This window comes from Malurus melanocephalus, unplaced genomic scaffold (genome assembly GCF_030028575.1).
Source record: "Malurus melanocephalus ecotype Western Australia unplaced genomic scaffold, MMel_1.1 scaffold_74, whole genome shotgun sequence".
NCBI classification, from domain to species: Eukaryota; Metazoa; Chordata; class Aves; order Passeriformes; family Maluridae; genus Malurus; species Malurus melanocephalus.
In genome coordinates, this window is record NW_026623306.1 from 553802 (window position 1) to 578537 (window position 24736).

The following is a 24736-nucleotide window of genomic DNA, read 5'->3' on the forward strand; positions in this document are numbered from 1 at the left end:
ATGAAGAATCTGTGTTCAGCTGTTTAAGGACACCTTCAACACGTACAGGCAAAATTGGTCTTGGCCCAAGAAAACAAAACAGGGTTTAGATATTCTTAAAGGACCTGCAATTATCTAATTRTATTTATGGAGTTCAACACCTCATGTAGCAGGTCCAAGTAATGACAGTAATTTTTTAGGGTGAAGATATGAACAACATGCCTGTCACAATCATAGTAAGAGCTTATGGAGAACAAGAYGACTTGTGGCACAAAAGAAATTACAGCAAATATGGAGACAAGAGTTCCAGTTTTCCATAACTAGAAAGGATTTAAACAAGTTTGTTGCTTAGATTTGTTCATGCAATCGTTCCGAGCCATGTTCCTTTTCAAGAAAACAGAAGTCTTTAAAAGGGGTATTTAGTTTTATTTAGAAAATTCATTACAGGTTTTTTTTTTCATGTTACAGTAAGAACAAGCACCATGTTTACATCATGAGTGAGGTTTGGACGGCTGAGCGAGCTGCTCCTTGAACAGCAGAGGCATCAGATAGCACCTATACYCTGGGGCTTTAGAAAATGCCCCAAATCACAGGATGACTGGGATGATGGAATAACAAGAGAGCAAGTTATTCTGAAATAACTGAAACCCATTTTGAATCCAGCTCTGGAATGCAGCAAAGGGAAATCACGTTGGCAAAACAGCTTTTGCCACAGGCAGGGCCCAGCTGCAGCAGACGTGGCTGATTTAGGGCTAACCAGATTTTGCAATTATCCTCTAGGAATCCCCTCCYATGGACCAATTACCCTGAATTCCCAATATTTCCAACCAGCACAGCATAGAGCTGCTCCTTTTAAAGGGTTATTCAGCTGATTACACCTGAAGGTCTGCATCAGGGATGGAGCTAAACTGAGCTACGACAAACAGGCAGAAGAGAGAAACAGGTGAGTCAGAAGGTATGGAAAACATGCAGCAGAGTGGAAGAAACTTTCCTTGCAACAAGCCCACATGGATTTCTACCAAGCTGGATTTATAGCACCCATTCCATCATTAGTTCTTCCCTCCAGCAGCCCTGCCCATGGAGTGGTGCCAGGGAGTCACAGTCAGCTCTCCTGCATCCCCTCACCACAGGAAGGGCTTCCAGCCCCACGGAGATGCAGGCACAGGAAATTCTCCCTCGGCATCGAGCACACCTCACTTTTTATGGCTCTGTACAAAGGCAGGGACAGCGAGTGTGCCAGCCTTGACTCCTGCCCGGGTCTCAGGTTTGTGCTTTAATGAGAAGACAAGGGCTCGCACGGCCCTGCGATACGGAGCGCTAATGAGGCGGGAACAGAGATGAAAAGCTTCGCGCTCAATATTTTCAGCCAGTGGGTGATCAATCTGAAAACAGCAAAGTATAAAATTAGATCTTTACATTTAATAAGGAGGCCAGCTGATTGAAATGGGGAGTTTGGTGCTTTTCAGCCTTTCTTCATTAATCAGCTTAGATTCAAGGAAATCTGCTTCCCATCACCAGTGTAACAGGAAGAGCAATTTAATTCCACCCTGGCAATTAAGGGACAAGGCAACGTGGTCAGTGGCAGGGAACATATCCCCACCTCCAGCTGGGTGGYAGTACTTTGCCATCACAACAGGACACTAATCTGTGACAAGCTTTGGCTATCAAGCTCAACTGCAATTACAAGGTATGCTGTAGTGTCTCCATAAAGCTCACTTTTGTTCTTGCTGATATAAGGTACCTCAGATACTATTTTAAACTTGATTCCAACAGCAACTCTAAGACATGCCAAACACTTGGCAACTCTGCCCGGTGCTATAAAGGGAAATGTGGGCTCTCTGTGTGTAGAAGGAGGTGTAATTAAGAACGCAGAAAGGGATTTGCTAAATGTTAATTATGTAGTTATTGCTTCAACATGTGCCAAAACCTGTAATTCAGCACAGTTTAGGCAAAAACCCCCACCCTTCAAGAAATGGTTTTAATTTCACTTCTGCCTTTGCTGATGGGGAATCTCCCATGTCTAACATGCAGGAGATTTCAGTGAACCAAGCAGTATTCCTGCAAGTCCTTCACCCATGCTGGTTTTGCTACCCATCACTAAAAGCCCCTTGGATTCTCACACTAGCAAACACAAACCTTTGAAATTCTTGAGTACTTATCACTTGACTTGTAATTTAAAGGATAATTAAGGAATAAATTGAAAAGGATAATTATTATGGCATTTCATAGACCAAGAAAAGTAGTTATGAAGCCTTACAGCAAAGCCCTGTTCGTTTAGTTAAAGTGAGGGATCTGGTATTTATCACCACTTTATATGCTGTCAGCCTGGCCTCTCTGTTTTTATTATAGATTTAAATTTATAAATATTTAATTAGGAAACACCCAAAAGRTTCCAGTGTTGCTTTCACAGTTGTTTAGCAGGAAAAACTTCATGTTCCATTAATTTCCTCTTTCTCATGTACAACCTAACTGCAGTAGCTACACAAGTAATCAGCTGACAGGTTATGGAAATAACAGCAAATACACCTCACAATTAGCASGTTTACTTTGTTTAACAACCAAAAAACATTATCTACCTTGCAAAGGAAGTTATAAATAGGGATGTGCTGTGAATCCCTGAAAATGGGAACAGATCAYCTGGTCTATGGACCCACTCTGCAGGCACGACCATCTTGGCAGAAGCTCTGGCTGGAAAAGGTTTGATTTGATCCTACAAGAAGGAATTTTTTGAGCCACAGACAAGCAGCTCTGAACTGTACCTCTAATTCCAGGGCTTCACAGAGCAGCTTCCGAGCGTTCTTCCTGAAAGCCTCAGTTTTGGGATCGCTCCTGACCTCAATGGAGGGCCTGTTGGAGTGGTCCCGGACGAAGGATCGCCACTCYCTGTAAATGTCCCTGGCCAGGCTGGACACCTCCGGATCGGGGTGTTTGCGCATCTTATTCACGGTGTGACCTGGAAAACAGGAACAGCTCCTTTGGGACTGGCAGGTGGGAAAAATACAACTGACACCAGCCAAACTGTGCTGGTGCTAAAGCAGCCACACACATTTTTAACTCGGGCATCCTCAGCAAAACAACCAGAGCATTGATACAAACATAAATACAAAATCATTASGAGTTAAGGATGGAGTTCTTGCTTCTTGGCTTCTGCTGTGATTTTTGCTGGAGTAATTAGCAAGGAATTGTGAAAATTACCTTCCCAAGTCACCAAGGTATGGAGCAACACTCACGTAACACAGGGCTACTAATTTCTCACACAGATCCTGGATCTGGTGAAAGATTTTAAGCCTGGCCTACAAAAAAAATGCTGGTTCTCAATTGGAAACCCCCTTAAGGAAGCAGATGTTGCTGGTGGCAGCTCTGTAGCATTTAAAAACGTGAACACCGTGGTGACTCCAAGCAGAGGGCCTGGCAGTGCAGAAGATGCTTTCCCCTGTGAGGAGACAAAAGGGACCTTCCTGCTTCCAGACGGGTGTTTTTCCCTGGCCAGGAGCGCTGGTGGCCAGGAGATGTCACTGTTAGGCTTCGGTGGCTCTTCCAGCCCGCCTGCATTCGAGCAGCCACCGGGAAAAAACCTCGGGAACAGCGTAAATAAGCTGAACATGGCAAACGAAGCGACAATTCAGAGGTATGGGGAAAGGGGCGGATCGCAGCTCCTTTTCCAGGGCTCTGTGGATACAGATCCGGCCGCTCCCATGGCAAACAAAGGCCGGGGTGCTCTCCGTGCTCAAGAAAAGCAGGGACCATGTGGTCACACGTTATCCCTCCCCCAGTCCTAGGGAAAAAGGCAGCACTGGGCTGTGCCATGTGCATGGAGCTGCTCATCTGCTGGGGACTGCTCAGGGTGAGGATGCAGGAAGCAGTTCTGGACCAGTCTGAGGGGATTTGCTCACACCTTCAGAGGATTCAGTGAAATCAGATAAGTGAGCCATGTCTTAGAGGGCAAGAGTGCACTGACAAGATCAGGAAAAGGAATAAAACACAGAGCTCTTCAAATAAAATATAAAATAAAAATAGAATAAGAAGAGCTCTTTAAATTCTGACCACAAAAGGGATGATGCAGTATTTTCTGGGAGGAATCACAGGATAGCTGACTTTTTCAGTACAATATGTGAAAACTGCAGGCTGGATATCAAAAATATTTCATTGGCAGCAATTTCCTCATTTCTCAAAAAGCTTCCAAGCTAATCTCTTGTGCACTGACAAACCATGCAGACACAAGACAGACTAATATTCACAGTCTAGATAGATCGGAGGTACCTATTTTAGTGGAAAGCAACACTTCCTTGGAAGGTATTTTCTTCTTCAGCTCTTCCAAAGCTTCCAYCAGATTCTCTTTTGGTTGCCCAGGAAGCTCGAGTATAGATTTCCATCGTTTTATGTCTTCCACAACCACAACTCTCTGGGAAAGAGAAAAGCCATTAGGAAAGTGGAATATTGTTRTGATAAATACGGACGCTGCCTTCATCTCAGCTAATGGGGCTGTTATCAACACATGAATTATTGATCAWGGCACAGAATACATGATGGGTACTTGCTTGGAATTAGAAAACTCCTACAAATCAAGACTGAAGTAAGCAGAAAGCAAAGTGAGAGRGGCTTCACCCTCCACTGCCAAATGATGGGCACAGAACAGCAAATGGCTGCTAGAAGTGTTTTGAATTTAAGGAATCCCTTGTATAAATGTCTTTAGATAGGAAAAGGGACTAAGAGGGAGGTGGCTGATTATCCTTAGAATCCTGCTCAGATTKGCTTTAAAYATAAAACAATGCCAGCATGGTGAGAAACAAAGCATTAGGRAACATGAGTGCAGAACTGAGTACACTGACAGTCCRCTGTTTTTGCCACAGACCTTGGCAGAACAGTGCAAGTTTCATATTTTGGATGTGAAGCATCTCATTCACCAGTGATCAGACAGCTGGGGTGCTTYACACACCATCTTTTTGATTTCTGCCTTACATCCATGAACTTTTTGGGGCAGCAAATGCTTTATGTTTCTACAAGCACAGGGCCAGGAGGGGGCTCAGCTCTAGCACAGGTCCCATGCAGGACGGCAATGAAACGAACTGAAGGGTTTTCTTTTCTGGGGAGGGAAGAGAGCCAGCTGGAAATGCCGAAGCTGGCGGTGTCACCGGGCTGTCCTGGAACCGTGTGTGGAACTGTGTGTGGAACCGTGTGCCCAGGCTGACACAGCACCAGGCCGAGTTATTAGAGCCCTCTGCACCGGTGCAATTCCGCTTCCCATGAGGATCCCACCTCACTACTGCAAAGCTTTCGGTGCACAACCGGCGTTCGCACACCGCTCCTCCCCCGCCGCCCCGCGCTGCCCCGCCCGTGCCGCACCCGGTGCCGCGGGCTCACAGCTCCCCTCGCCCAGAGAGGCGAGGGCAGGCCCGCTCCCCCTCACCGGTGACCTGCCTTGAGGGACTCGAGGGTGACCTGCCGGCAGGCGCGGGGCCCGGGCGCGGCTCGGCGGGGGCTCTGCGGGCTGCGGGCGCGGCGCACCACGAACCGGTCCATGTTCGCCTCACCGCCCTCCCTCACGGAAGYGGCCCCGCCATTTCCGCCCGGTAGTTCCCACCAGAGGAGAGGCCCTATGGGATGGCCGGGAGTGCCTGGGGGTGTGGACTACACTTCCCAGCAGGCCTCGCGCGGAGGTGGGTATAGTTGCCTCGCCTTTTCCGCCCGGTAGTTCCTGCCAGGGGCGAGGCGCTATGGAATGGGCGGGGATGCCCCGCGGCGCAGACTACAACTCCCAGCAGGCCCCGAGAGGGGCGCGGGGCACATCTCGCGAGAGGCTGCCGGCGGCCGGTGCCGAGGGACGAAGATGGCGGTGCGACGGGGAGGCCTCCCCGTCCTCCTCCTGCTCCTGCCGCTGTTCCTGGTGATCCAGGAGGGAGCCGCTGCGGAGCCGCTCCCCGCAGCCTCCTCCGAGGCCTTCGACTCTGTGCTGGGCAACACGGCCTCGTGTCACCGCTCCTGCCAGCTGACCTACCCCCTGCACACCTACCCCAAGGTACGGACGGGCCTTTCCTCGCACCTGCGCCGCTTCCYTCAGCCTCCCCCTGAGCCGGCACGGCCTTTCCTTTGCCCTTCTCCCGTGCAGCTCCGTCTCTGCTCCAAAGACAGAYAYTTCGTTATRTAAATAKRTGGWYAGGCWGCCGCTTGCCAATGAAGCGCTGTTRTCCAAGTACAGCYTTGTCAGTGCTGGGTTTTGTGGGTTTGGGGCATTTTGCTGCTCTTTTCTCTCTCTTGTTCCTAAAAAGGCAGCTGTAATTTGGTTTGGGCTGCTCCAAATTTTGGGCACTAAAACAGGGCTRTGTTCGTGGCAGGGCAGAGATCCTGAGTCAGGGCGCCAGTGCGGCACTTGGATGTTGAAGGATGAAACATAAACGATGACAAACAAATAGCACGTTGGAGCCTTCATGGGAATTTTTATCTTATTATAAAATACACAAATAGCATCTGATAGGAATTTAATTTCATACCCCAGAGTTTGCTCTTGGTTTATGCTTTGCATGGCTTTGAACGATGGACTTAAATTTGGAAAATCCGGGATCAAAAATCTCATCTTTCCTGGTTCTTTGTTGACAATAAACTTGATTCTCAGCTGCAGCTGTGTAGCARGTGTAACTCTTACCCCATGTTTGGGATTTCACAGGAAGGCAGCAGGCAGGTGCCAGGATCAGGTAACAGAGCTTTGTCTGCTTCCCCGTGGAATTCAGCTCGATTTTGTAGCTGTTACTGGTATCCCCATGGAAAGAAGTACCAGGGAGTTGTGTAGAATACGAGTAAATTTACACATGTATTTGTGACTTGCTCTGGTGCATTGCTCTTGTTTCTCTTGCAGGACCTTTGAAGTTCAGGAGGGCTGATATTTCTGTGATTTTTATTGTACTTTTTAATTTTGTTACTTTACTTTTTGAATATGAATTTTGTCATGTGTTGTCRGAGCTGCTCACTAATACAGTCACATCTTCTTTTACACTTCGTGTTTGTTCTGTTTGTCACAACACTGCTGGTGGAATTGAAGGAAATCTGTTTTGGTTGTGATTGGAAAATAAGACAAACTTGATTGAGAGTGTCATGGAAATCCATCTGAAAAGCTGATTTATCTGSATATCAATTTACAGAATATGTTTTCTGTGACAGCACCTTGTCAGAGTTGAGTTTTAATTAACATTCACAGTCTCCTACTCCTGTGCCATTAAAGCACGTGAATTTGTGGTCTCGGTTACAATAGCCAGTTCATTTACAACAGGTTGTACAAGAGGTGTGGTGTGTTTGGTTGTCATTAAATTAATTTGGAGCCTGTTTTGCACCTGTGCAGTTGTTTGAGTGGCTGCTGGCTTTGAAGGTCTGATTCATGGGTCAGTGACAGGGTGTGGTCAGAGCTGGGACGCTCCTGTGACAGAGGTTTTAGTTCACATCCTCCCCTTGGTGCTGTGGACGGAAGAAATACAAGGTGTAGGATTTCTSTATTTGCTTAATTTTAATAGTTGGCAGTGGAGAAGCACTTTTGCCCTTCAGTTCAATGTAATAAGTACACATTTGTGTTTGTGGAGCTGGTCTGGCAGCAAGCAGAAAACCAGGATGCTGTGTCAGAGATCAGAAGATAATCTCTTTTTCTGATAGTTCTGTTGTAGTTCTATTAGAGTCCTTAGTCTGATTAGATACATTGWATTCCAGTGTCAAAATTATAGTTTTTCTGTCCTCTCCTGCTGGTTTTTACCATTTATGTTCTGAGAATGGAGGTTTTCTACTCTTTGTAGGGTTGAACATCAGTAAATCTTTGACAACACTGGCTCTTAATTTCTAACAAAATCTTTTTTAAACAATTCACTTTCCTTGAGAGCTGTAGGTCAGGAATTACAAAATAGAATTTGCTGTTTCAGCTTTGCCCACTGCAGAAGGAGAAGCTCTGGTTGAAATAAATCCCCAGGTGTGTTAGTGATGCTTGGCTTGGGTTTATTTCAGGTCATCCCATGTCACATTGAGGTGTGTTGTAGGTCTGCTGAAGGGAAGGAGAACAAAAAAACCCAATCAAACAACAAAAAAATCTTTATTTTCTGACAATTTATTGTGGACTGGAGGGATGCAAGCCTTTTCTTGTGCCTCCCCAGGAAGAGGAGCTGTACGCCTGCCAGCGGGGCTGCCGACTCTTCTCCATCTGTCAGTTTGTGGACGATGGCGCCGATTTGAACCGGACCAAACAGGAGTGTGACTCTGGTGAGCTCCACAGTCCCTTCAACATCCCATCATCTGGGGATATAACAGAGAGGAGAGCAGCAGTGTCTGAAAGGGGGTGTTAAATTGGTGGCATTCCTTCAGTTGCTTTGTGTTTAACAGCTTCTTAAAAGCTATGTACAGGATATAAAAAAAATAATTCTTAGGGGTTGTTCTCTGTGAGTTTCTCCTTAGTGTTGCCGTTTTCCTGAATTTCTTAAGTATCACCAGTCTCTGTAAATAAATTAGAAATACTGCATTTTGCTAGAAACAGTTTGTCATAGAAAACACAAAATGCCTGGGGGGAAATCCAGGCAAATGAACACTTGTTTTTTAATAATCCCCTGTGACAATCAGTCCCGTTTGCTATTCYTGACAAATGTGTGTATAGAAATGGATTGTTCAGTGGAGCAAGAACACAGATCTTAATGTGCCTTGTAACTTGTGGTCTAGGCTACATTCTAAGCTTTCCCTGCAGCTAAACCCTTGGGAATGAGGTACATGTTTTGCTTGGTATAGCCTGAGAGAATGAATAACCAGTACTTAAAGTACTTATCTRTGTTAGAGCAAAGATTTAACAGTGAAGATTAAACTTAGAATCATTTAAGTTARAATAAGATGATGAAGTCCAGCTGTTTCCCCAGCACTGCCAAGCACACCACTAAACCATGCCCCACCTTYAAATCCCTCCWGGGATGGTGTGTGATACAGGCCAATTAGTAATGGTTTTGGAATTGTATAGAACTTCCTTCCAATAATATTGAAGAAGCTGATTCACAGTTTTGTTCAGRAAGGAAAGGTAGGAACTCTCCACCTTTACTGCCAATACAATTAAGCACCAGGCCACGCTCAAGGGGAGCTTCTGTCCTCTCAGTAGCTCATGAAAGCAAGAGAGCTTGTGGTTGTGGCCAGCTCAGGGAGGTGATGGCAGGTAGGGAAGCAGAATCCTGACATACARAGATACTAATGTGTTACAAAACTGCACTAAATACTCCAGAAATGGGCTAATGCTCTAGTCTGTCACACTTTGTGTGTAGCTGTGACACAGCCTGTCAGCATAGTTGTCAAACCACACACAAAAGGTTGCCATAAAGCAGGGTAATGTAGCAATAGAGCACATGTAGAGTAATGGAACAGTTGCTTATTTCTGGTTTAACTCTCCTTACTGGGGCTGTTGTCTTTGCTGGCTTATGTTCTGTAATCTGCTGATGGGTGCCCTGAGTGAGTGTTCTGTGCTTGGCAGATCCATCTTGGCTGATCTGCTCAGTTCTGTCTCTGATGCTTCCTGCAAACACTGACTCGGTGGCAGTTGTAGCGTGGAATGGCTGCTCAGGTGCCATGAGCTGAATATTCCAATGTTTAGCTGCTGCTGCCATGCTTCCTGCCAGCTTCTTAGTTTTTATGATGGTCCATTTGTTCCCCTGGAAAACTGGGAAAGCACCTGTCCTCTGGGTTGCTTCTTGGTTTGAGTCTTTAGTTCAGGTACTACTGCAACATTGTCCACCTAAGCTTTAGAGTTGTGCAGGAGAGCTGTGCCTGTATGTCATCTGCCTGATTTGTCCATGGACAGAATAARCTAAATTATTTTCTCCAGGTAATTTAGGTTTCTTGGTCCTTATGATCTCCAGTGAGCAATTAATAGAAGCTTTCTGCAAAACAAAGAGTTGGCTTATTTTTCATAAGAAATTATTCCATAATGCTTTCAGTGCAGTTTCTTTATTTCAGCAGGAAATTCTCCTTTCATTTTCCTGTGATATCATGGCTTCTGCTGTTACCTCAAAGGGATCTGATGGACTGATGGTCCCTCTGCTCTCTTTAGGATTCCATCTCTGTTCTCTGATGTTTTATGTGATATGTAGAAGAAAAGCTATAGTKGTAGAGGGAGGATCAATGAGAACTTGCATCCCTGAGCTCAGMCAGGRTAAYGYTGGTGATCATTTGCTCTGATTGCASMCAGATTTYAACTCCCTACTCTGTTGAAGCTCTGATTCTGTCATTAGACCTCAGAGCAAATGCTACCCTGGGATTGCCATATCTTCCCCTGCACATGGGATTGTCAACTGCTGCTTTGTTTCTGATCCAACTTATACTGAGAATGTTTTCTTAACTAAAATGCAGAATATATCATCTCATTTGGGGAACTTCTCCCTTGCAGCCTGTACTGAAGCATACTCCCAATCTGATGAACAATATGCTTGCCATCTTGGATGCCAGAACCAGTTGCCATTTGCTGAGTTAAGGCAAGAGCAAGTAAGTAGGTGACATGTTTTTCAAATACCACCTACTCATTTCTGTTCAGTGTGTGTCTTCTTTTTTAAGTTTTTTCAAATGGAAAATAATATTCCTAAGAACTGAAATCTCGACATGGGGCGAGGGGTGAGCCAGAACATAACTTCTGTCTTTTTCATATAAAAACAAATGGAAAATATATTAACGTTGTGCTTGCAGTTAATGTCCCTGATGCCAAGAATTCATCTTCTCTTTCCTCTGACACTGGTGAGATCATTCTGGAGTGACATGATGGATTCTGCTCAGAGCTTCATAACATCCTCATGGACTTTCTACCTTCAAGCAGATGATGGCAAAATTGTCATATTCCAGGTRCTTCCTTTTTTTATTGAGATTAAGGTGTCCTGGCTGTTAACTTCAACTCTGCTCCTTCCAGTCACAGACAAGTCTGTGGAGCACTATCAAAAGTGTTTTGTTTTTGCTAGTATTTCATTGCCTTTAGGGCCGTTTTAAAATTCAAACTTAGAGGAATGGAGCATGACTAAAGGTTAATTTCTGTATTAGTTCTGAAAATGTAAATCATCAAAATCAGTGGAAGCTTTCTAGCATGATCTCCTAACTCCTTTTTTTGTTTTAGTCAAAGCCAGAAGTGCAGTATGTTCCACAGCTTGATCAGGAAACTGGAGATACAAAAGGATCCCTGTCGCTGAGTAAAACAGCCTGTAAGTTGTTCTTTGTGCTTTGGAAGAGTAAATGCAAATGTTCCCYGTCGTGCAAATTAAAAAAAATGAAGTTACAGGTGGCATATGAAAGCACATTTTTAGAAAGCTGAAATATAATTATTTACTGTGTAAAGTGCACTGTGTACACTTGGCAAAGCWTGGTAGAAACCAAACTCTGCTGGAAATGGAAATCTGCAAACTGGGGCTGTTTTAAAAGCTTCCTTTTTTTTTGCTGTCTGTACAGACAAAGTGTGTGGGGTTTGGGTTTCCCTTCCCTGCTCTCCTGACCCCTGTTTGTGCTGTTGTACCTCAGCAGAGGGACGTGCAGGGAGCTCACAGACATTCCGGGGACTCTTCGAAGAGCGAGCAAACGACAGCTTCTTCAAGTGTCTCTCCATGTACGTATGTCCTGGGATGTCTGTGCCCACTGATGAAGGCAAAGGCCTTTCCTCAGTGTGTGCAGCACTGCTGSGAGGTCTCAAGGTGCTCCYAAGTCTGTAGGTTCAGGATGCACATCATCACAATTTTGACAGTTAGTGCTGCTTTGCTGTGCTGGCCCCGTGTTCTGTGCAGGCTGCTCTGCCAACTTTGATTTTTTCCGTTCCATTTCAAGTGAGCAACATATTGATAATTTCCTACACTGCTTTCCAGTGTGTTCTGGGAACTGTTTAATCAATACCGTGTTTTGCCTGTTCATTAGCTCTGGATGTGTTTTAGGGTAAAGCACTTGTTTTGGGATTGTTTTGTAGCTGACTGGTACGACTTCTTTCCAGGTTGAAAATACCCATTATATATTTATTAAAGCTTTTTTACTTTCTCCTTAAAAGTTTACACACAAAGGATCAGTGAGTTGTCCCCCAAATGCATAACAGAAAAATCTGGTTTTAAATCTGTAAACAGGAGGATGCTTAGGGCACTAATAACAGAATCCAGCAAGTCTTTTGTGATATTAAACAGGCATTAGAGTACCCAGGAGTCTGCACTRGGCTGTGTAAGGAAGAACCAGAGACTGATGAATTAGCAGGAAAGGCAGTCAAAATTGAGCCAAACGTTTTTGAGGTCCGTTGTCTTGTAGTCAGTCTATGAAATCTATCAACATTCTTCTCATTTCAGAAATTCCAGTTGGATTTTAACCACCACGCTTGTCCTGTCAGTGCTGGTGCTGCTCTGGATTTGTTGTGCGACTGTAGCTACAGCTGTAGAGCAGTATGTTCCATCTGAGGTACTGCATTTCAGACCTACAGTATCTGGAATTTRTTCATTRTATTGCMTTTATGTTMCAGCTGTCTAGAGACTAAGAAATATTTATGCGAGGTTCAGTTAAAGAGTTTTTTTTTATTTTGTGGCTGCAGATGGCAAATCAATTTTGCTTATTTAAATGATGTTTTTATAGCTGAGCAATTCTTGCTCATTCCTGTGGTTCACAGGAGCTCYGAGCCTTACTCAGGCATGATATCCTTTGGTTTGTACTGCTCTACTCTCACCAGCCTTCAGATTGCTCCTAACAAATGGAGGCTGATTCTCATTTCTCTGGGAATGAAGCTGTTCCAAGGGTTGGGTGGTGTAGGGGGGACCCGGTGTGGGTTTTATCCAGAAGGATCAGTAGTGAGAACAGTGACAGCACAGTATTGGTGASTGCAGAGTCTGACTCGAGGGGAGCAGGCACTCCCCCAGTGCYCAGAGAATCTTGGCTCTCAGTGTTTGCACACCAAAGGAGCTGTTACACAAAYACTGCCCTTGTTCTGGCAGATTTAATACATTTCTTTTGGGTGCAAGTCCAGTTCTAGCCATGARTTTCAGATGTTACAGAAAGCCTTGTGTTGTAGGGCTGCAGCCATCAGAATGTGGAATGCAGCAACATAATGAAATTAATTTTATTCTCGGTATGGAAAGTCTTTATCTTAAAGTAACTTGTTTAAATGTTTCAGAAGCTGAGCATCTACGGAGATTTGGAATACATGAACGAGCAAAAACTCAGCAGATACCCACCCTCTGCACTTGTTGTGGTTAGATGCAAGGCTGAGGAGCACGAAGAAGCAGGACCTCTTCCTACAAAAGTCAATCTGGATCAATCTGCAATTTAAATCCGTTGGATCCGATAGACTAATTCTAACAGAGCTAGCAACTCCTSATTGATTATGGTGGTTCTTCAGATGAGAAGCTTAGCAGCCAGTCTTTAAATGCAAATAAAGTTGCAGAATCAACAAATGTCATGGGATTTTGTTTTCAGCTAGTAGAGAAGATTCAGACATTCAGACATGAGTTTGTTTGTTTCCAGGCATAATCACTTTTCACTGGTGTTTGCTATGTGTCTTTTTGCTTACARAAGTTGTAAGCATGCTTTCCATACTTCTGCCAGGACACTTTCAAACTTACTTGTGTGTTCTAGGATGTAATGTGTACAGTCAGAGTTAGATTTGTAAAGGTATAAGACATTTTAAGTAGGCAGGAGATGCCTTTCTAGTGTTGCACTTTCTGTTGTAGTTAAGAGAAAATATTATAAAATTATCTGCTGAGTTTTGTTTTTTTTTGTACTTGTTGATGTCCATGCACAAACAACCCTGTCTCCAATAATAGAAATATATTTTTTCTACAGTGTGGCAATATTCAAGGTGGAAAGCATTTGTGAGGTACTGTAAGCTAGAGATCAGCCTGTGAAAGATGGAAACTGTTAACATTTATGGACATATCCCTTCACATGCAGAACATAACGTGGTCAGTTATTTTGTCAAACTTCAGCCTTTAAGTCTTAAATTGCTTGTAAAGTTAGCACWTGTGTTTTCTGAAAAATTCTACTTTCTGTTCTTGATTAACTATTCTGGTCTTGTAACTTCATTTACAGAAACAAGTTGATTCCTGAGAAATGAGAACAGACAAATAAAATTGACTGTATAGAAAATGTTGACTGTATAGCTTTTTGCAATGGTTAATTATTGACCACAGCAGGCTCAATGTGAAAGCCTGTCTGTAGCTTTCCTCTCATGGGCAACATGACCTGATTTTGCTGTGTGATTCCCCAACCCAGCAACAGCAACTAACAATGTCCCTCAYGCCTCTAACCTATTTTTTTGTGGATCTTATTTTAAGCACTGGTTCCCACAGTGTTGGCAATTTGATGGTGTCAGTGATTTATTTTAGGGTCTCTTARTGACTGCTGGCTAGAATACATGGTGTCCAGTTCACTGTCTTTTTTTGTTGATCATACAGAATTCTCTCAAAGGTTTAAAAAAAGGTGACGGAACTGTGGAGATTCTGGGTGATGCAATGATGTGTTCCCTTACTTAAACCTGACTCAGTGGTCATTCCCAGCTTGTCTGTGAGCAGATGGTTGTGTGACAGCAGCTGMTGGAGCCTCCAAGGGGCCATCAGCAGGAATGTGCAGACCCCAGCCCAGCAGCACCCCAGCACTGTGGCTATCAGGAGCTTTCAGACCATTCAGGATGTTTGTTTTAAGCAGGTTTTTCTCAGCCTGGGGGAACTGCAATCTGAAGTTTTAAATTAGCATTTTTTCTTCACGCTGGATTCCTCAGGGGGACAACTCAGAAATGTGGGTGCCAGCAGCCAGTGCCCTCAATGTGGGTGTCATTGCAGAGGCCGTTGTGAGAGGGACAGGGTGATGTTTGGGGATGCTGCTCACTCGGCAGGGACAGGAGATCCTCTGTCAGTGATTCCACAGCAGCGATTCAGCCGCGTTTCTGCTGGCGCAGGCAAAGCCCAGCACGGCCCCGCTCTGCTCGGGGTGCCAGAGCTCAGATCTGATGTGTGCAGCCCTGTTCAGCACGCACTCTGCCAAAGCTGGCTTCACTTCAGGGATTATTGCCCATCTTCTTAGCACTGTGGTGGTTGGAATTTCCAGAAGAGACTTCASCACTCCCCATTTTTCTAACTGAATGGTTCATGGAAATGTTTGCCAGTCTGTTAAAATGTTTTGCTTTACCATTACACGTGGTTGCAGAGRGAGCAGCTCTGTGCAGACGTGGCTCTTTGCCTGTTCCAGCCTGGACAGTACAACCTCTGTTGGGCTGATGACTTGATCTCACAAAATTTAACTCTTCAAAACTCCGTTGCTTACAGTCCTGAGCTCYAGTTTAGCAAACAGCTTGTGTTTCCATTGGGTGTTTTGTCTTTTGTTCCCTGTTTAAATGACATTTCAGCTGAGTGATCTGTGCAGTGCAGCCAGTGATTCAGCAATGTGCTCTTGGGTCACAGAGAGCTCTGTGCCTGTGGCACTCTGGCACTTGGCACTGCTGTATCCAGAGCGAGCCAGAGCCTGAGGAATTGGTAAGTGTTGTACTTGTAAACCCTTGTCAAAAGATCTTCCCTCAGTAAAATCAGATACCAGCAAGTAATTGAACTGTTTCTCAAGATTTCTGATCTAAGTGGGTTCTTTAAGCTATCTTRGCATTTGGCTTTGTAAAATATCATTTCCTATCCATTTTTTGTTAAATGTTTGACTTACTGACATCTCCGTTTTCAGTGGATGCAATTTGGGTTTGATCTCTGCTCAAAACCACTGCTTAAATGAAGGGCCTTAAATTATTGAAATTGCAGGARGAAAGCATTTTATATTCTCTTTAGGCACGTCTCAGCTGAGCCTGTATGAGATTAGAATGGAATCATCTCAACACAAATGAGGTGACCCTCTTTAGTGTGTGCAATTCACTGCTGGCAGAAATAGCCAAAGTACATTTGGGGAAAATAGGAGAGTTTTTAGGTGCTAGAATTAACAATAATTTCCTATCATACTGAATACCTTGATCTTTCTTGCCCTTTCAGCTTTTCTGATCTTTGGCAATTTTTTTTTTTTTTTTAACTTCAGAAGAGCTTGCTTATGTTTCTTACCTTGCTGTCATGAGCTCATTTTTCAACTCTGAGCAGTCTCTGCTTTGGGGTAGCTGCTCCAAAATCCAACTGCCTGGTTGGCCATCGCTGAGCTTGATAATCCTGGAGCAGGAAACAGATGGTGGTAGATGTCAGGTTGTAGAATCACAGAATTATTTAGCTTGGAAAAGACCTCCAAGAATGAGTCCAACCATTCCCCCAGCACCCCCAATGCCACCAATAGCCCATGTCCCCAAGTGCCACATCCACATGGCTTTGGTTACTCCACCACTGCTCTGGGCAGCCTGCTCAATGGCTGGCAGCTCTTTCAGTGAAGAATTTTTTTTTCTGTTACCCAATCTAAACCTCCTCTGGTGCAACTTGAGGCTGTTTCCTCTTGTCCTGTCAGTTGTTATTTGAGAGAAGAGCCTGAATCCTGCCTGGCTCCAACCTCTTTTCAGGGAGTTGTGGAAAAGGCTGAGCTCCCCCAGCTCCTTCAGCTGCTTCTCATCAGACCTGTGCTCCAGACCCTTCCCCAGCTCTGTTGTCCTTCTCTGGACATCTCAGGTGGACATTTGCCTCCAAGGGTGGGTTTACTCCACATTTTAAWCATTTAATTGTAGATTGTTTTGCAGGGTATGCTTAGCTGGCCTGCTTGACCTGGCTCTTACCAGGGCTCTTCTCAAACTCAGTTACCTAAAAAACTGAAAATAGTCCTGTATCAAGTCTGACTGGAAACTAAACCTTCCTCTTTAAAGAACAAYAGATACACAATTTAAGATCCCCTTAATCTGGCATTTTCCTGCATTGCAGCAGCTGCCCAGACTTGCAGGCTGTTTGCTAYTTGACATTAGACATTTTCACTCAAAATCTTCCTAGAAATGTGAGAGTTTTCCAGTACCACCTTTAGTAGTGATGTATTCCTGTGAGAAGCTGCTGTTTTGGACAAATTGGTGCTGCTGCACTGAAGGAGGAGCTCCTACAGGATTGTCTTTAATTCTGACTGGTCTGTGAGGGCAGGGTTGGAGATGTGCTGGCCATGATGAGTGCATTAACATGTAATTAATGTAATTACACAAAGAGTCCTGGGTTGGAATTGAGAGTGGCTTGTACATGAGGGGATGGGGGGGGGAAGTTGGAGCCATTGCTGTTCCTTCACATCAGGCACTATTTGGTGCTTTGAATCAATCCAAGGCAATGTCTCAGGGCCAGTTTAGGGACAATCCAGCTGCCAGCCTTTCTTCCACAGCCCTGGTGAGATRTTTTTGYCTGGGGAAGAGTCATGGTCTGTGRGGTGACAACAATTTGGAAGCACTCSAGTCCTGTGGCCYCTCCTGCAAGAACAACACAAGCTCCTCAAACACTTCATGCTGATGCATTTTCTCCCCATTAGCCCCATGGAAAAGCTGCCTGCTCGTGAAATTTAATCCTCAAAGCTGTAAAACTCCCCTGGGTGTGAGCTGTGCTGAGACCTGCAGCTGGTTTAGAAGGTTGCAATGTGTTTTTAAGTTCATGTTTGCTGCAGGCTGAGCTGYTAAGACTTCCTGTGGGCCTGAAAATTCAAGTACAGAACTAAAAGAGGACCCCGGAGGATTTCCTGTGTTCATTGCCTGAGCAGGGAAGCTGTTCCACATGGCTGTACCATGCACAGATCTCCTGAGATCTCATCATCTGGCAGAAATTGGGACTGGTGCTGCAGTGAGGTCAGGGTGACAGCTCAGTCTTGGGAAGGAGGTGTGGGGAAAGGAGACTTCCATGAAGATGAGCAGATTCTCTTCCCTCAAGCTTTCATTGTGAAAGGGGATTTCCTGTGACCAGCCTGGGGTTAATTCAGCATCAGCAGGGCTTTCAGCTTCCTAAACCTCTGTTTATTTTGTATTATCTAATGCCCTGTTGTGAAACCATGTTTGAGACAAGAGGAATGGGTGAGTTTGTGTTTGGCTTTCCTCGGGGTTGGGCCAGCCCCCTCCTGCCTGTGCTGTGCCCTCCTTGCTCTGCTGCCTCTGTTGGGTTTGTATCCTGGTGACATCGCTCCTGTGAGGTGCTGAGAGCTCCCTGCAGTCCCTGGCAAGGATGAACCAAACTCACCCTCAGGTACAGTCAGAAAAACCCTCAATGCAGCTGTTCCCTGAAGTACTTGTGTTCTTGATAGTTGATCTTTTTATCTCTGCTTTCTGAAGATTTTGAGTTGTTTCTACTTAACCTGATACAAAAGAGAAGTCTTGATGTGAAGCACTGGACTTGGTTAGTGTTTGTTTTACAAACGGGTAATTAAGGTTTAAAAGGTGATACTATTCTTGTTTTGGGAATTAAARCTGGGCCAGGTTTCCACCAAGGCAATTTTTGCTTGTATGTAATAAAAAAGGAGTACATTTTGTATCCCTGGGTAAAATGGTGTGAGRACTAGAACGGCAGAGTTGGTGTGGCTGTGGGATTCTGTCAACAGCCTTTTATCCCTTTCCTTCTAGAGAAACGGTGATGTAGCCACTTTGGGTCCAACAGAGTCCTTCTCTGGAGAAAGAGGTAATGAAAAAAAACCACAGTTTCATTATTAAATAAATAAACAAATTTGAACTATTGATGTAATGTAAAATACAGCCAGTATTTATGGTCCGTTTKGACTGATTTTCCCTCTTTTCTGTGTAGTGCAATGTCCAAACTATAAAATTAATAAATTTCAGCTGTTCTGTGTTGGCCTGGAGCTGGCAGTCATGTATTCAGTGGCAAAATATACATCAGTCATGTATTCAGTGGTGATCCTTGTCTGTCACAGAAAGGCTTATAATGAGTTTATTGTGGGCTTYCCATGGGTCCTAATAGCCAAACTTCACCAAATTTTGCCCACATTTGAAAGAGGAAGTGAGAGCACATAGAAAACCTGTGGAAGTTGCAACATTTCATCCCTGCCATTATTTTATACCCAAGTCTGTAATTGTTCCTGGTCAGAGGTGTTTTGTAGACACAGATGTGCTGTTATTCACCATTTCTCTTCTGAGATGAAATGTTCTGTGTTTGGCTCCTGCTGGAGCATGGCAGAGGGGGAGGTTCTGGAACCAGGATCCTTTTGCTGTTGAGAAAAGGCTGTGCCTTCCCCTGAATTTGAATGATACAACTAAATAAACACAAAGCACAGCCAAGACAAATTCTGACATAAAACTTCATGAAGTTCCTAAAATTTTTTAAAATTCCAATTGAAGTTCTTCAAGGTCTGACACACCAAAATTAATTATAGATGCAGGATTGTCTCAAAGTGACTGGTTACATGTTTCTGAGATGACCACACTAATATTTTTTACTGTTGGTCTGGGAATATGAAGGATGGCAGGAGAACACCGCAGTGGTTTGGGGCAGAGCTGCAGGTGCTGAGCTCAGGGTGGGTGCCTGGTGTTGCTCCCATGGGTGCTGCTGCACTCACTNCTCCTGCTGGAGCGTGACAGAGGGGGAGGTTCTGGAACCAGGATCCTTTTGCTGTTGAGAAAAGGCTGTGCCTTCCCCTGAATTTGAATGATACAACTAAATAAACACAAAGCACAGCCAAGACAAATTCTGACATAAAACTTCATGAAGTTCCTAAAATTTTTTAAAATTCCAATTGAAGTTCTTCAAGGTCTGACACACCAAAATTAATTATAGATGCAGGATTGTCTCAAAGTGACTGGTTACATGTTTCTGAGATGACCACACTAATATTTTTTACTGTTGGTCTGGGAATATGAAGGATGGCAGGAGAACACCGCAGTGGTTTGGGGCAGAGCTGCAGGTGCTGAGCTCAGGGTGGGTGCCTGGTGTTGCTCCCACGGATGCTGCTGCACTCACTGTGGGTTTGCCCTTCAGGTTCTGCTGAAGGTTTGATTTATGGACCTGGCTTTCTGAGAGCTGGAATCCCTGGAGATGGMGTTGGGCAGGCAAAAGGGCAGCTCTGCAGTCCCTGCTCACCGTTTTGTGCTGATAATCCAGCCCTGTTCTGTGGGAGTGTTGGAGTCCTGGTTTGGGCAGGTTCCTAAGTGCTGCAAAATGAAATTTTRCCTCTTGAGGAGTTTTGTTGTGGGCTCTGGGAGGGCACCTGACACTGAGCTGCCCTGTGTTTCAGTGTCACTGCTGTCCCCAGGGCTGGGCAGGGGCTTGGCCTTCACCTGAATATGCAGGACGAGCTCTGATGGAGTTTGTGCTATTCAATCCCAGCACTCTGTGACAGCAGCACAGGTTCTTGTGCACTGCCAGCAGCAAAATCYCCCACGAGGAGCTGTTTAATGTTGGAGTTTGACTATTAAAGCCTAAATATCAACCCCTAAAGCCCATGCAGCACCCTCAGCACATCACCCTCGTGTCCCCGCTCCCCTCTGACACACCCCAGTCCCTTCCTCACCCCCTCACCTCTCTCTTGTGTCCCCCAGGTCGCTGCCATCCCTGTGGTACCCGTGCTGGCTGCACACGGAGACATTTCTGCATCTCTGTCCTGGTCCTGCTCGTCCTCGCAGCCGCTGTGGCCGTGGTGGTGGCGCTGGCACTSCGGCCACGGGCACCAGGTTGTACCCCAAGGGTTATTTTGGTTATTTTGTTGGTGAGGGAGGCAGGAATGTGTGAGCACAGCCCTCTGTCCATCCCTGAGTGCTCAGTGCTGCTCTCCACACAGGGCAGGAGGAGGGAAAGGGCTGAGCAGGGTGACAGGGGCTGGGCCAGCTTTGCACAGCCCTGGTGGCCACCAGCCATTGCCTGGGGCTGCTGTCCTGCTCCATAGGGCTGGGGTAACTCTGGGTAGCACTGGAGATTTAACACTAGTGAAATGGTTTTTCAGACTGCTGTGAACCTTCCAGAGATTAATCCTGGCCCTTGGTTACTTCCAAAACAACAAATCAATTTCTGAACCCCCCCTTACTCCCCATGATCTATTCCTCATATMAAAAAAAATGCCAGAAAATAAAGATTTTCTTGCTTTCCCCTCAGCAAACCGCTTCTGCAGAGCCCCCAATAACCAGACAGGCTTCTTGTGTGAYGACAGAGTGACCTGTGTCCCGGCCAGCTGGGTCTGTGACAGAGTCAGCGACTGCAGGGACGGAGAGGATGAGCAGGAGCAGCTCTGTGGTGAGTGGTTTTGCTGTGAACATCCCCCAGCACTGCTCTGAGCCAGCAGCCGGTGCTCCTCTAATCCCACTCTGCTTCTGGCTGCCCACGTGAGCAGATAAGCCTGGCAGAGCCTTTGTAGGGCAGATGCTGAGGGATGGCACTGCCCAAAACCCAGCAGGAGCGCCAGCAATCAAAACTCCCAGCTCCTCTGACCTTCCTAGGGTTTTTCCCCAAACCATAATGTAATTTTCCTCCATCAGTGATGCTGTATGCCAGCATGGGTTATTTATTGTTTGGTCACCCTGGGGAAAAACTCATTAAAGCCGAAAGCTGGGGCAGAATTCCTGAGTCTGACCACGACCTGCCCTGACACTGCAAGGGAAGTGTCCTGACARCAGCCTTTGGTGGGTGCTATCCCTATTTTAGCAGTTGTGTCTGGGCCTGGTGGAGTTAAGCGTGCCCTGTGTGTGTGTGCCCTCGCAGGTGATTTGCCCCACAGCCTCCCAGGATTCCTGGTTTTCCACTGCAGTAACCCCAAATCCTGGGTTTATGCCGACCAGAGGTGTAACGGGATGAACGACTGCGGGGACTGCTCTGACGAGCTGGGGAGCTGTAAGTCTGTCTGCCTCTCCTGCCTCTCCTGCTCACGGATTGCAGCAGCTTGGGCAGGTGTAGGGGCTGCTGGAAATGCCTGGAAGCATCCCCCACTAAAACACCAAATAATGGGACAGGGTGTGCATATGAACCTCAATCCCTCTGAGGCTTCTGTGTCACCTGGTGGCACCTGGGAGGGGAAAGGCTCCGTGCTTTGTTCCCAGTCCCAAAAGTTGCTCCTCCTCCGTGGCTTSCTGATGTGGAACAGTTTGATCAGGCTGTGTAGCTGTGGGCAGTAGTGACCATTCATTTGGGTCTTTGGTGGCATCAGCAGATGGGTGCATCTCTGAGCTGGGGGGGATCCAAGTCTCAGAAGCTGCAAAATCATCCAGATCTTCCTCTGGCTGAAATGAGCAGCAGGTTTGCTCCTAAGTAACTTGATAGTTCAGGAGAAGAAAAGGGGAAAAAGGAGTTACAGTTAGTTGTTCCTGTCTGCCATGAAGGCCATCTCAGTGTCCCACTCTGGGGTGKTCTCCCACAAGCAGCACCAAGCTGGTGTCTTCTTTGGTGGACTCACAGTCCAAGGTTGGCATTTCTGCTGGGGGATGAGAGGGTTTTCCTATGAAAGGAAGGAGGGAGGGCTCAGTGCAGCAGAAACACCTCAGCTCTGTTTTTTGTCCCTCGCAGTGGCCGCCTGTCCCCCGTGTGGGTGGCAGTGGTGGAGCTGCAGCCCCGTGCATTACGAGTTCTGCTCCTGTGTCCCGCGGAGGCTGTGCCGGGACGGCGTCCAGCACTGCCTGGGCTGGTCTGACGAGTTCCTCTGCACACCCTGAATGCTGGCACCCAYCCCTGCTGGGACAGSAGYGTGTCCCACAGTCACCCTGCAGCCTTGGGGTCCTGCCCTGCCGCCTCCTGGGAAGATCCAGCTCAGCAAASCCTCCCCAGCAGCTCAGGGATGCTCAAAAGGGAGTGTGGCAGCCCTTGGCTGGACCAGGCTGTGGACAGCTGCCAGGACTCTGCTGCTGTGAGAATGTGAACAGTTCCTACATGGGCAGCACCAACCCAGTGCTGTGCAGCTGCTGGGGACACTTCAGCACTGCTGGCACAGCCCTGGCCAGGGCTTTGTCCTCTGTGGCCACTCTGGGGTCTCTGCAGCCAGGGAAGGGACACTGAAAACTGCCCTGAGGAGTGGGAACTGAGTGAGGTGAGCCTCCAGCACATCCTCACAGCTCTGATCCTCACAGCAYGAGGAGAAGCTTCTATTTGTGTTCAAAACCCATCTGCAGATGGTTTCAGCCCTGGCTCTGAGGGCTCCATGTCGCTGCTTCTGGGACACCATGGGTCGCTGCTCTCTCCTCAAACCATGGAGGCCAACACAGAGAATAATGTCCAGGAAAACTGGGCAAGGTTCAGGATTTTGGGGATAAATCACATCTCTGAAAGCCAGGGTACATAAATAACCTGCACTTCCCCCAGGACTGTGCAGTTTTGCAGTAGCAGGTCGAGAACAGCCACGGAGCTGAAGTTGGCAAAGAAAGGAGGAACAAAGAATCGCAGCCTCGGAGCAGAGAGCAGCAGAAAACCAAGTGCTGCTCCCAGGGAGGTGTGGGATGACACTGGATCTGTTTGCTGCTTGTTTTGTTCCTCTGCCAGCAAGGCAGGATCAGGCAGCCAAGCCTTCAGAGCTGTCTCAGGGTATAGGTATGGACATGACACTGAAATTTMAGGAAGATGAGGTTTTCTCTGCTCCTTTGAAAATTTCATCTCTGTCTAGAASGGTGTCTCTGAGGAAAACCCTGCATTTACAGTGAGTACTCTTCCTTTTCTAGGCCCAAAATAAATATGAACTGATCTTTTTCCCACTACCACCCCAGGTCACAGATATTTAAAAATAAACCCCTGTTCGCTCATTTYTTCTCTGTCCTGTGATCTGCAGCTCTGCCTGTCACCATAACTCACATCAGTGGTGGATGTTGCCTCTCATTTGTCGCTGGGATACAGCAGGAAATCTGAGAGACCTTTTATAAATAGCTTTACAGTATTGTGACTCACAGTTCACCTGCAATGAGATGGCAAAACTCTGCRTGGGGGAACGTTCAAGCTGCATTTACTCACCTGTCCTTCTCCAGACCTAGCAAGGGGCACAGCTCGTTTTCTCTGTGCCTGCAAAATGTTATCCCAGTGCAGAAAGGATTGAACTAATCAGCTGTTAAAAAAAATACAGGAACCTTCATGCTCAGCACARGGCCCAGGTAATAGGATTGKTAAAAATAGGATGGGTAAAAAAAAAAATGTGCATCTTTCTATGGTCAGATTAGCAGATCTCCAATGGTGGAAGGGCTGGCCAAAAACTCCATGGCAGCAATTGCACCAGAAGCAGCTTGAGGGGGAATATTGCACATCTTCCTCCCTGTTGAGCCGCTGTTTTGAGTCACAATTTGTGCCATTATTTATCTCAGCTGATGTAGTATTTATCTCAGAGAGCTGATGTAGTCGTCAGGGGAAGCTATTAATAGCCTCGAGTTTCTGGGAAAAGAAAGTAGGAYTTGAATGCAAGTGTGCCTGCTTTGTTTGTGTGTAGTCCTTTTTCTGAGGAAAATTCAGCAGCAACAAAAAAGCAAAAGGGGTTTTGTTCTTGATGCATTTTTAAGTTCATTTTTCTGGCCTCTTCGTGGTTTCTAAGGACGTGCTGCTTTTCTTGTAAATGAATTAGGGGAAACCAGAGTGTGAAAGGAAGATACCCTTTAAAGAAGGACTAGTAGGGGAAACCAGAGTGTGAAAGGAAGATACCCTTTAAAGAAGGACTACTGGGGAAACCTCAGCCAGTTTTGATGGAAACAAGGCAGGAATTCCAATATAGTTACCTGCAGCATCACAGCTGCACAGACACAGAACAGGTCTGAGTGTCCAGGTGTTTCACAGCTGCTCTGCATAATTAATACTGGAATTATAAATGCCCCTCAGTGTTTTCAGATGGAGAAGCACAGTTAGTGTATTGCAGGCACACYGAAAATGGGTTTTAAACCACAGGATGATCTCAAATGCAGCCAATTTGCYTGTAAGAATATATTACAACTGCAGAGCCTAATCTCTACAGTAAY

General features: G+C 45.9%; 3 protein-coding genes across 3 annotated transcripts; 2 read left to right on the top strand and 1 right to left on the bottom strand.

The window, feature by feature from the left end:
* Positions 1–366: 366 nt before the first annotated feature.
* Positions 367–5559, bottom strand: TCEANC2 (transcription elongation factor A N-terminal and central domain containing 2). The gene is made up of 4 exons (XM_057367003.1): positions 5398–5559; positions 4240–4381; positions 2739–2932; positions 367–1361 (listed from the first exon to the last, which is right to left on the bottom strand). The coding sequence occupies exons 1-4, from the start codon at positions 5497–5499 to the stop codon at positions 1173–1175; spliced, it is 627 nt and encodes a 208-aa protein (XP_057222986.1). The 5' UTR covers positions 5500–5559; the 3' UTR covers positions 367–1172.
* Positions 5560–5754: 195 nt separating this feature from the next.
* TMEM59 (transmembrane protein 59) lies at positions 5755–14055 on the top strand. Its single transcript, XM_057367001.1, has 8 exons — positions 5755–5995; positions 8103–8208; positions 10361–10455; positions 10654–10806; positions 11072–11156; positions 11470–11554; positions 12270–12378; positions 13085–14055. The coding sequence occupies exons 1-8, from the start codon at positions 5807–5809 to the stop codon at positions 13238–13240; spliced, it is 978 nt and encodes a 325-aa protein (XP_057222984.1). The 5' UTR covers positions 5755–5806; the 3' UTR covers positions 13241–14055.
* Positions 14056–18050: 3995 nt separating this feature from the next.
* Positions 18051–24083, top strand: LDLRAD1 (low density lipoprotein receptor class A domain containing 1). The gene is made up of 6 exons (XM_057366976.1): positions 18051–18071; positions 18446–18500; positions 20372–20503; positions 20922–21059; positions 21525–21653; positions 22323–24083. The coding sequence occupies exons 1-6, from the start codon at positions 18051–18053 to the stop codon at positions 22466–22468; spliced, it is 621 nt and encodes a 206-aa protein (XP_057222959.1). The 3' UTR covers positions 22469–24083.
* Positions 24084–24736: the final 653 nt, after the last annotated feature.

Excerpts from the sequence above, each read along its gene's own strand:
- TMEM59 (XM_057367001.1), top strand. The coding sequence starts at position 5,807 with ATGGCGGTGCGACGGGGAGGCCTCCCCGTCCTCCTCCTGCTCCTGCCG. Across the intron at positions 5,996-8,102 it reads CCCTGCACACCTACCCCAAG|GAAGAGGAGCTGTACGCCTG; the intron begins GTACGGACGGGC and ends GTGCCTCCCCAG. Across the intron at positions 11,555-12,269 it reads TTCTTCAAGTGTCTCTCCAT|AAATTCCAGTTGGATTTTAA; the intron begins GTACGTATGTCC and ends TTCTCATTTCAG.